The sequence below is a fragment of the Electrona antarctica genome (genome assembly GCF_951216825.1).
Source record: "Electrona antarctica genome assembly, chromosome: 3".
NCBI classification, from domain to species: domain Eukaryota; kingdom Metazoa; phylum Chordata; class Actinopteri; order Myctophiformes; family Myctophidae; genus Electrona; species Electrona antarctica.
In genome coordinates, this window is record NC_136808.1 from 51,671,035 (window position 1) to 51,683,702 (window position 12,668).

General features: G+C 41.2%; 1 protein-coding gene across 1 annotated transcript; it reads left to right on the plus strand.

Annotated features, from left to right (window-relative positions):
* Window positions 1-6,284: 6,284 nt before the first annotated feature.
* On the plus strand, window positions 6,285-9,981 carry LOC306920251 (putative G-protein coupled receptor 21). The gene is made up of 2 exons (XM_079496944.1): window positions 6,285-7,283; window positions 8,452-9,981. Exons 1-2 carry the CDS (start codon window positions 6,485-6,487, stop codon window positions 8,745-8,747), a joined length of 1,095 nt encoding a protein of 364 aa, XP_079353070.1. The 5' UTR covers window positions 6,285-6,484; the 3' UTR covers window positions 8,748-9,981.
* Window positions 9,982-12,668: the final 2,687 nt, after the last annotated feature.

Genomic DNA, 12,668 nt, shown 5'->3' on the forward strand with positions numbered 1-12,668 from the left:
AAAATGATAAGTAGGCTAGATAAAATAAGGGGGACCACACAATCACAAGATTAAATAGATGGAACAGAGTTCAAAGTTCATGTGCAAATTAATCATCAATATACTATATACTATTGCAATCTAGTTAGTTAGAATCTAGTTAGCTTTACGTGTGCACGAAAAGTTAGGTGCTGATTGGTCCAGCGATCTCTGAGATAAGCTGTGCACACGCACGCACGTACACACGTCCTAGACTCTGAGTACATGAGGAGACTGCCCTAAAAATGTTGCAATGATGATTATTTTTACGACATCACTGACAGTGAGTGTTCTACACTACAGTCATAGAGTATATATATAATAGAGACTGAACTGGCGCGAAGCTCCGCCCCCCCAGCTATTCATGTCAGTGGAAGTTGCTCAGTGGCGTTTTGAAGCACCCGGAAGACTGCCGGAAGTCCCTCCCAGGACCTCAACTTTGAGGTCCTGAGTGACGTAGGGCAACTGAGCGCTCAACGTTAAAGCCCAGCTGCACGGGGTTTCCCGGTCATGAATCCACGGGTCCGCCTGTAGTCCCTCCTCCTACCACTAGGACCCAGAGCTTCAACGTTGGAAAGTCTGCCTGCCCCCTTGACTACAGTACATAAGACATTTGCAGTCCTGCGGTACGGTACTGGTAGTGGACAAGTTAATTGCGACCGCTAGGTCGCAGTTACTATATAAACGTGCAGGAAGCATATATAAACATGCAGGAAGCATGTAATGCTTGCATCCGTCACGCTCTTCATGTAATGCTGCTGCTGCGCGCACACACACACACACACACACACACACACACACACACACACACACACACAGGGGCACACACACACACACACACACACACACACACACACACACACACACACACACACACACACACACGGGCGACACGTGTTTTGCCACTACACACTGCCACCGCCCACTTCACAAAGTGTCAGCTCCACAAAGGGTCAGCTACAACAGTGGAACGCTGTTGTGGTTAATTGTGCTATTGATAAACGGACAGCTGCTGCTAGTGGGATCCTCCTGCTGCTCTGAAACCACGAAATGTCGCATCGCTTTTGTCTTTGCTGACAGGCACTCAAAAGGAACTCAAATGAGATGTTAACGTCCTGTATAAGTACACTTAGAACTAAAACTAGTGTTGACTAATCATTACAAGTGGCTCTTAATTATTTTGATGAGGATGTTTCTGCACAGGAAGTCCTTTTCAGTAGTAAACAAGCTTCGGTGGATGAGCTGTCAAAGTGCTAGTCGCCACGTTAGCGACCATAGGCTATTTACATTATGAAAACCATGCATGATCTGTCACTTAAACAATGTAGGTTACACACGTTGGAATTAAACATGGAATGTAATGTAACATGTAATGCAGCATTACGTGAGTACTTCATTGGATATGTGTTCGACGTTTGTGGTTGTGATAATGATAAACGGACAGCTGCTGCTAGTGGGATCCTCCTGCTGCTCTTAGATGGTTGCTTTTTCGACTTTCTAGAGTAACCTTTTTTTGCAAAACGCTACTCCTCCCACAGTTTGGACGGCACGCACTTGAGCCATATGTCAAATCGACCGAGAGTTTAATGGAGTGAGTGTCTCACTCTCAGCCCTAGCGGTCGCTTTATCGCCTTTAAGGCGTATTACTGGTGTACATGGTAGGAGGAGTTGATCTGAGCAAGGCAGGAGATGATAAAGGCATACAGCGTGCTACACTACTCGATGGAGTTTGATGCAGTGACACCAGCTGAGAGAAATGCAACAACAAGAGGAAGCTGGTCCTGTACCTGAAAATTACATGAAGGAGAAGGAGGAGCTCCAAGCAAGGTCAGAGAAGTGGAGGAAGCCCATCTGAACCAGAAACATGGAATGAGCTGGAAGCTGGTCAATAAGATTGATCACAGTCTGTGGTATTGGATGAGCAGTCTGAGGTGGAGAGAGAGAGTTTGAGGACCTGGATGTTGAGGATGCGTCCTTAACAATGGGAGTATGTCATAAGAGAAGGGTGAATTAATCGGGTGCATGCTTTTGGTTAGACATACCATTGGTCCGATATCTCAAACCCTCACCCTAACCCTAACCTCCCATGGGCCATGGGGCAGCACACCTAAACCTAACCTTAACCCTCTCCCAACCCTTAACGCACCCCTCACCAACCTTTATCCGGTCGTCTTAACGCACCCCTCACCAACCTTTATTCAGTCGGAACAATGTTATGTCTAACCGATGCTATGTCTAACCAAAGTATGCCTCCCGAATATTATTAATCTGACAGCATTCAATATCTTGAATCTACAGTATCTTGAAGCAACCAATCCAAATTTGTTTTAGAAGTCAATATTCAACATGGTCCATCAACTTGCTTCTATTTCTGCTCCAGTGCGAACTTAGACTGGGATCAACTCGTTGTGCAGTTTTCTGGAGCAGTCTAGAGCGGAAATAACTTTGGTATTCTTGTGGGGAAACAAAAACAAACGTTTGCCAACTGGATATATATAACCAGTACCACTCCCTAAAATTCCAGAGCAATAGCCTCCCTAGACTGGAATAACTCCGGATCACACTAGTCAGTTGAATGGGAACAGAAACAAGGTTACTGCCACCTCCAGGCTTGAACCCTGCGTCAATATTTTCGGCATTATTGTAAAAAAAAATAAAAAAAAATTGCCAAACATTTTCGATTTGTAACAGAAATAATATAGGGCATAAGTGGTTAAGTGTGTTGCCCTTCGCCAGATGTGCAAAGCACCAGGTCAAAGAAACGAGACCTGTCCACCCAGGTAAGCACTTGATTTAGACACTTGATTTCCTCTGGGTAACAGCAGAACTCTATCATCCATCAAAACAGCTCCTTTCTTTCTTCCAAACATTGAGGTTTATGAACTGATACAATTTGCACAAGCATGTATGCATTATAAGTGTTGCCCAATATGCTGCTTCACAACATCCAACTATGTTCTTTCATTCTCATCATTTATTTCAAGTTTTTCTTACCTATTCACTTCTGGTCACTTCTGACCCCACCAGACGTCAAATTTAAATGATGCGTAGCTTGCAGAGTTAGTTCAGTCAGACAGACATACTCGAGGGAGTTCATGCCATGCTCAAAGGCGCATACTATACTCAAGGGGTTAACATGCTGCATTACTATGTGGGTGTATCACCGTCTCCACACCATAGCGCAAAACATTCTTAAGCTGCGCACTTCTTAAGCTGCGCGCAGCTTAAATTCCGAGTTTTTAGACAGCTGGTGGATGGAAAAGAAGCTCCACCTCCGCTGAAGACTTGAGCGGAGGAGAGCGTTTCCGGGAATCTGGCCGTCGCGCAAGTATTCGGCGGAGGTGGAGCTTAATTTCCATCCACCAGCTGTCTAAAAACTCAAGCTTTAAGCTACGCGCAGCCGAGAACGTGCGCAGCTCTTTCGACCGTCTGGCAGCACCTTCTAAGTGTGTGCAAGTCTCACACGTCATTCGCTGATGTGGCAGTCAGCTGACCAATTGGGCGGGCTACTTAAGCTCACTAGACTGCATGCTCTTCCTGCCTTCCTCTGCATATGATTCCTGCTTGTTATGTGATGTTTGCTCCCTCCACCACCCCAGCACCACCGGTGGGCTCTGTTATTTATGTCCCCCATGGGGGTTTTATTGTATATCTATCTCCCTGCTCTTAATGTTTTAGGATGGTGTTTAATCGTGCCGAGCAGGGAGAAAATGCAGCAGAGCCGAACGCCAAGATTAATATCATATGCACACTTGTATTCTCATTCTACAATAAATGTTGGTAAATCTATTCGTGAGTTGTCTGACTGAATTGCCTCTAAGACAGGGTCCATTTTTGAGGGGCAGCTTTGAGGGTTTGTGTGAACACAAACATTGAATGCCATTGACATTTAATGCCCATTTTTGAGTGTTTGTGCAAACACAAACATTGAAGACAAAAGAGAGGACGCAAATTGTGATTGGCCAGAATGAGATGATGTATGATGATAAGAGCGCCCCTCACTTCACACCGGTGTGATTTTTGAGGGGCGCTAGCCCCTCCTATACACAGGTTTAATGTTTGTCTTTAGTTCAATGTTTGTTTTGTAATGACAATGAAGGGAAAATGTACATCATAATGTGCCATTTACGTCATATTGTCTCTTTATTGTTAATGGCATTTAATGTTTGTGTTTGCACCGTTTGTTTTACATCACCATCACAGTACATCACCTAATCAACATGAGTTAGACTTTAATATATTAGCGCCCCTCACTTCACACGGGTGTGATTTTTATATTGACACCTGGGATTTTGCAGTCCATGTCCAACTCCAGTTGCAGACATATTGTACAGTCATAAATATGGAATGTATCTACTTGTTGAAATGCACAAACTAACTTTCCTGACTATTTGTGATTGCTATGAGTAATCATAGTTATACTGGTGGGAGGTTTCGTCAATTTGCCCAGTCTGAATGAATATAAAATTTTCCTGTGCACACCATTCCAGTTAATCATAACAAACAAATGACAATTCATTTATGTCATGTTTGTGAAAGGATCAGTGAAGAAAGCATACATCATCCAAGCAAAACACAATATTTATTCCAGCTCAATCTCAGACTCTGAATAATCCACTACTAATATTTGAATATTAATTGTTTAACTTGGGCTGGCAGCTTCCTTCTAGAGACCCAAGGGATATTTTTTCCCACTACATTTTGTACTTCATATAGCCTAGAGAAAACATACTGTAAGGTGTGCATGCAGTGCATACATGCATTTACAAGACAGAGCATTGCTGCTCAGTGGCAGATCCCCCAGAGGACAACTGACAGAGATTTGGCTTTGATATAGTGTGCTTGTCACCATCTTAATGAGCAGATCCTTCTCGTGATGTTCAATACAAGTGCTCCAGAAAGGCAGACATACTCCTCTTGGGTTATTTTCTCCCTCTGCCAGTGTCCTCCATCCCGACCCTAACACACTGATTCTTCCTCAGCCAACGAGGTGTGTTCGCTCTCACCTGATTCTGTCTCTTTGTAAAAGGATATGCACTCAGCCCTATATCTCATATACTGCTATAAATCATCAAAGATAAGCCTTATAGCTGAAGTCAAAGTGCACCCAGATGCCAGCTATTCTGAAAAGTAGAAAATAATAGTAAATAGTCAAATAAAAATAAATAAAACATTTATCCGATTATAGCCTAGTTTACATTTATGAATGTACATGGCCTCTGCCTCAATCATTGAGCCACGAGGTAAAGAGATGAGATTGGCCAAGCCAAAAAAAAAATATATATATTTTATATATATATATATATATATATAAAATATATATATATTTTTTTATATATATATTTTTATATATATATATATATATATATATATATATATATATTACACAAAAAAAAATGAAGGCGGTTTGGGATATACCTGGGCAAGCAGTCCTGGAGATAGGTGGGAGCGAAAGACCATTTAAAGTTTTATAAACAAGTAAAATAACTTAAAATGTTGCATTTTTTTTGAAATATAATTTGAAAAAATTGTGACCTAAGAAAATAATGTAAATAGTCAAATAAAAATAAATAAAACATTTCACTGTTTATCCGATTATAGCCTAGTTTACATTTATGAATGTACATAGCCTCTGCCTCAATCATTGAGCCACGAGGTAAAGAGATGAGATTGGCCAAGCCTGGGCAAGCAGTCCTGGAGATAGGTGGGAGCGAGAGACCATTTAAAGCTTTATAAACAAGTAAAATAACTTAAAATTATAAAAAAAATGAAAAAAATATGAAAATCATAAAAGAATCATAAAAGAATCATAAAAGATTCATAGAAAATCATATACAAAATCACATCACATAAATATCATACAATAAGGTTGCTTATTCCAGCCATAGGTTGCTTATTCCAGCCATATGTTGCTTATTCCAGCCGTAGGTTGCTAATTACAGCCAGATTAAGAGTAGTTCTGGAGTAGTTCCAACGGTTTGTGGCCCTGGTTTTGATGGAGGGTAGCTAGCTACTGGGACTTAAGTCGGGACTTGATCAACCCCGGCTGGGTCGCCTGAGTGAGGGGTATGATGTTCGAGAGACCCGAAATAATATATATATATATATATATATATATATATATATATATATCACATTTTATGAAAATATCTAAGCTTAGCAGTAATAGCAGATGTAAAGCGATGCATTTCCGCCAGTTGTCATAATTATAATAAGACTGAAAGCAGACTTCTATCGGCAATGAGTTTTCCTTCAGGCTCACGTGATCAATGATGAAAGTGCATCTCGCAGGTGTGTGACTGATTGACGAGGCACTGGTTACTTAGCCAAATAGCCAGTGTGTACGGTATGGTGTATATGATCCTATAGTATACTTCATCATCCACGGTCTTTGTTATTTATTTTGCCTTTCAACCATGGCTGCCTGTCTCACAAACAATGTAACCGACTAAATTCCAACGGTAAAATGTATCCAACTTTAAATGTTTCAACGTCAGAGGACTTAAACCATTCAAGCACGCACACACCGAAACTCGATTTCAGTCACCACCGGCACATCAAAGTATGCATCATATCAGTATTGGGCGTTTTGATCACTTTGGGAAATATTGCAGTTCTTATAGTTATTGCGTCTTCTGTGTCTGGATGGAAACGAAACACACGATACTTGCTCCTGTCTCTCACCGGTGCAGACTCCGCGTTTGGACTGGTTGTAATGCCCATGAACCTGTGGGTGAGTTTGTTCAAGGACTACAGTCAAGGTCCAGATCTGATGTGTCATGTTGTGGCCTTTTGCAACGCCACCGTCTATTCGACTTGCATGTACACACTGGCGTCAACGAGCTTCGAAAGGTACATGGCAGTGTTTTATCCCCTGAAATACTCGACGCTGATGACACGAAGGAGGACACTGCTCCTGATCGCATTTGCTTGGTGCTTTCCTCCATTACTACTGCTGCCAATCTCGTTTCCAGATGGCATGATCATCGATGTGCACTTTTCCGCAGCGTCGTTGGTTTGCAATCCAATTTATTCCACAAACGTCCCATACTCCCTGACTTTGGTGTGTTTTATATTCTTCCCGTGCTCCGTCATCATGACATATGCCAACATTGGACTGTGGTGTGCTGCCAGGAAGCAGAGACTGAAATTGCGCAAATACAGTCGTAGCAGCAGGCCTGACGTTGCAGTCAGGGTGGTTGTTCCTGTGATGACAGTTTATTACACCTGTTGGACACCCTGCATAGCAGCTATGATCTACAATGGTAAGCTGGATTCAAACTATAAACTCTAAATCCATTTGGGCTTGTAGTATAGCCTACTTTGACATTGTCTGTATGTTAGCAAAAATACCTACCCTAAACCCTAAACATTTTTGATGACCCAAAAGCAAGATATTACTTGGACATTTGGAGTATGCACTCCAAAAATCTTGTTTATTCCATGATGAAAGAAAAAAAATGTATAAGCTTGTTAGCCGCAATTTGCAACTCTAGATTGTTTTATAATGGGATGAATCTAGAGTTGCAATACCCTCCATTGACTCCCCACTCATCATTTTGCGTTTGCGATCTGCTTGTCTTAAACGACGTTAAACTCACCAACATTGCAGCTGTAGTCCAAGCTTGAATTATTCTCTTTCAATCTGCCGAGCTTGTTTTTCATAGAAATCCCCCGTAGACATGTTATGAGCTACTTTCTGTCAAGAAGAAGAAATGTTGGAGTTTGGAAGCGCTCGTTTGTATTAAGGGGTCGTGCTGCTGCCTCCTGCATTATGTGCAAATGCAAAACAGATGCATGCAGGGACGTTCAGTGACTTACGACGAGCGCTTCCACACTCCAGCACTTAGAAAAAGAATCACTTGCACAGAATTTCTTGACAGAAAGTAGCTCATAACATGTCTACGGGGGATTTTTATGAAAAACAAGCTCGGCAGATTGAAAGAGAATAATTCAAGCTTGGACTACAGCTGCAATGTTGGTGAGTTTAACGTCGTTTAAGACAAGCAGATCGCAAACGCAAAATGATGAGTGGGGAGTCAATGGAGGGTATTGCAACTCTAGCTTAATCCCATTATAAAAAAATCTAGAGTTGCAAATAGCGGCTATAAGCTTGTATAAAGTCACAGCTAATCCTTTTAAATTGAAAGACATTTACAAAGAGCTTTGCAGTTCAGTGGGCCAACCAGTGAAAGGTAAAGCTTGTCACTTAATTGACATATTTTGTTATGGCATTTAACATTGAAGATGACTATCATGTGCAGATCACTACAAAAAAGCTGTTTCTGCGCGCACACACACACACAGTCACACACACACACACACACACACACACACACACACACACACAATATAATTTCTGGTAACTGACACGGCCAATTGGTCATACGGCAAAGCATACATTGTCCATTAATTATGATGTCTGCCTGACAGCCATTACAGGTAGCAGAGTACCAGAGTGGGTGGAGTTCGTGGTGGTCTGGCTGCCAGCCTCCAATGGTTTTCTCAACTGCATCTTCTACTTCTGGACTAACCACAACTTCCGCACAAAGTTGCACTTCACCCTGCAGAAGTGGTGTCTGTTCCTTTGCCCCGGACTGGCCAGTAGCATTGGGTGCTCCACCGAACCACAGGCACAGTTTGTAACAAACATCTTTCCCGGTCCACGCTCTACCAGCGTGTCGTCTACTTGTACCCTTATGACCCTGGCTGACCACAGCCACTTCTGAGGAACACCACAAGCATGCTATAGAGCAGCTGATGATAGGACGGGTATGGAAATGCCACAGTGCTATCAGGCTATGATCACAAAACAATAACCTCCACGATTCATTCTTCCTTATTATTTGAATTGTTTCAATTGTTTTTGTTCACTTTTCTTTTAAAATAACACTTCTCAGCCAGTACAATAGTGTTCTACTGAGTAGAATACATAGAGAATGTGTAAGTTATTTTTTTCTGATATTATGCCTTATTTTCTTTTTTACTTAGGTCTCCATGCACTGTCAAAGAAGCCTCTTTAAACACATTTTAGTTTAGTTTAGTTTATTTTTTCTTTTTCTTTTAGTTATTCCATCTAAATTACGGTAGCTTATGCAGCACAATGTCTCCCTTTCCTTTTATAGAACTACTTATATGGTGTCAAATTTAGCAGATTGATCTTTTGTTGTATACATAAACATATTCCACATCAAACAATTAGTCAAATCATGTGAACTCGTATGATTTGACTTGTAAAACAATTTAAAATTGTGAGTTGCATTAACATTACTGGTGTTACAAGCACTTAAAAGACTACGGTCATATACCAACTGCTTGATTTAAACTGTTCAATTCGACAACCTTGGCATATAACAGCTGGGTGAGGTTAACCTTTGAGTCAAAGCATTTCAATGTATGCAAGGAAAAATGTCATTAAGCCACTACAGAGCAGAAAGGTCACCTCATTTGTGTCTGTCTGAGAAAGATAATTTTTGCCTACTGTATGTTTGTAACATCATGGTTACCTTTTTAGCCAGAGGTCCTTTATTTTGAGATGTTGGGGACTGTTATCTTCCTCAATCTGTGTTGTATATGTCAGGGCGTCTGTCTGGCGCTGCCCCAAAAAGTGAGCAGACTTGTTGTTTACTGGCATGTGATGGAGGCTATTGACACAACCAGATGTTTTCCATAGCTCTGCCCTTATTTGAACAGAAAAAGTTTTATTGAACTAGTTTTAACCTTCAAGCTTCTGTTTGGTTTAAGACCATACTGTAAGTTGGACTGTAATTGTAAAACGGTGCCAAAAACATGACGACGCAACATTTTTACTCGAATGTGAACTATTGTGTGGCTTTTCTAAATGATTGACTTGTACATAAATTATACTTTATTCTATTGACTTTATTGTATTTAAAAAATGTTTGATAATGTATTTGTTTCTGAAACACATGTTAAATAAAGAATTGTGCCTAAAATCTCAGATGTACTGTGTAGATAATAACTACATTGTACAGTATAGGATTTTTGTATAAATGTATTTGGTATCGAAAACATGGAAAGGCATAGCTTAGTGTTAATACTCAGACATTACTTGTTATATGTCCACTAACGTGCATGTCTGCTGGCTATAGTATGTTCAACTGCATAAACCGTAGAAGTGAGAAACCTTGCTATACTGTACAGAGAAATATCATGCAAACGCTCTCTGCCCTTTTAATCTGATAAACCTCAGGCACAGGCTGGGCTGCCAGCCTCGTGTGTCAAAATGTGTGTTAAAGAGCAACACAGCATGCTAATAAGCCCCAGGACTTAATGAAGCTGTTCCCTGACAGCACATCACTGCATGAGCTGCTGCCTGCCTGCTCTAGTATGTTTCGTTTTTTTCTCTTTTTGTTGAACCTCAATGGGGTGCATACTTAGTTTAGACTAGTCATTGGTTAGACATGGGTTAAGGTTAGGTTTAGGTGTGCTGCCCTGTGGGAGGTTAGGTTTAGGGTGAGGGTTTGAGATAGGTTGTAGTTGTAGGACTAATGACTGGTCTATCCAATGACTAGTCTAAACCAAAAACTGTCTAAACTAAAATGTGTTGTGTTGAGCTTATAGACGAGCTTGTAGACCATAAAGGAGAATTCCGGACTAGACGTTTTCTTACCGTAATCTGATATACAGTATCCTAGAACAAGCTCGTGGTACAGGACAGTCAAAAAATGTCATAACTCCACCCAGAGTCCACCGCAGTGCGCAGTGGGGTTTTGCAGTATAATCACTTATTTTGACAAAAAAAATAAAGATGTAAAATGGTAAATGGTGCATTTACATAGCGCCTTTATCCAAGGCGCTTTACATAGATTGTGCATTACATTCACCCATTCACACACACATTCATACACCGATGGCGGTGGAAACCATGCAAGGTACCAATCAGCACATCGGGAGCAATTAGGGGTTCAGTGACTTGCTTCGACACTAACTCTGGGGGAGCCTGGGTTCGAACTGGCAACCTTGCGGTTACCATCCAGCCACTCTACCCCTGAGTCACCGCCGCCCCATTCATTGCAGTGTTTGTACAGTGATCAAAGTCTGGTATGACTGCTGCTGCGGAGCACTTTGATCATTAAACAAAGACTCTTACTCGACTGGATGTGCGGATTTTATTCATTTTCTATATGTTCATTTTGAATCTGCACCCAGCACACGCCTGAAACTATATGAAACTGTCTGAGTAGAGCGGGCCTTTTCCCTTGAAGTGTTTGTACAGTTTCACCAGTGATTTCTTCCAAAGTCCCTATTCTGGGATGCTATAGTCACCTTGCAACGCATTGTGATCTTGTAGATTTATTTTCAGCAAAGGTGTAGAGAGGTAAAACAAAAGAGAGAAAGATAAGGGGGCCAAGTATATAACATACCCCTGGGGGACCCTGGTCAACAACGTGTATAGGATACATAAGTGATTCATCATGAATTCATAGCTCCAATTTGTTGAGTCCCCCAGGGCTCTTTTGTGGTTAAGAACATTAGAAGACAGCTAGATCTCTTAAAATAAAAGTGTTAGCTAATTTATATTGAATTAACTGTTCACCACACCTCTCCTTTTGCTTTATTTAATGTAGATGGCAGAGAGCCGGGGAATGACAGGCAACACCCTAACACGGGTCTCTCCAGTCAGAATAAGCCCCATTGGTGCAATTCTCTTGGCTTGAGCTATTTTTGCACAACTCAACACGTCATTGTGATGCGGTGTGAGCTTATACTGTAGATCACCTTTATCTGTTTTTGAGTGGTGCAAACCACTCCAACAACCAGCTTTGTCTGTATGTTTGTGTATGTGTCCGTGCACAGGTGAGCATGGTTGCTATGGTTAGTGTGTGACGTCACTGACATAGCTGATCAGACTATATAAGACCTTGCACCACTCAGTTCACACGGGTGTGATTTATTTTACATGCCTAATGTATTCATAGATTACATCAATGTGTTTGTTTTATTGTGTCAGTGGGCATGTGGCTACATATGGAAGGTCACGTGTCATCCCATTAATGTTGTTCCAGATGGTGGAGGTCTTACAGAGACCTTGAGGGCACTAGACTGACACTAGCAGCCCCATCTTCCTGAGGAGGATTGCACTTATAAGTGACAGACAACTGAGTCATGGGGACTGATGGCTGTCATACAGTAGAGTAGGGCTTCGTGCTTACACAGTATGAAGGCTTTATATCTTCAATGTATTGCCATAAAGATTGCTTAACTTAACACTTTAATGGATACAGAGAAAAAGTACTAATGGTTTACATCAGGACAAACATTGAGCTAATTTGTTCTATTCTCTGCATGCTGCATCTCCCAGCATGTACATCAGATAGACTGAAAAACTAAACAATGAACCTAGGAGAGAGATGTGTTGTCTAATTACTTTTTAAATTTAGTTCGTATAATCCATTTTTGTCCAATGCTTGCCTTCCTCATAGTCTATATGCTACCAGTGACAGAATATGTAGAGATAAGAAGACAGTTCAACCAGTCCTGGAATAGTAAGAGCTTGAACCAAATTTAAATTGCAACTAGTTATTTTGCATCAGCACATATAGCCTACGGTATATTGTTTAGTTTATCAGCATGTTTGATGTTGCATATTTCTTTCTCACAATGTATGAAGCCCTCAAATCACATAC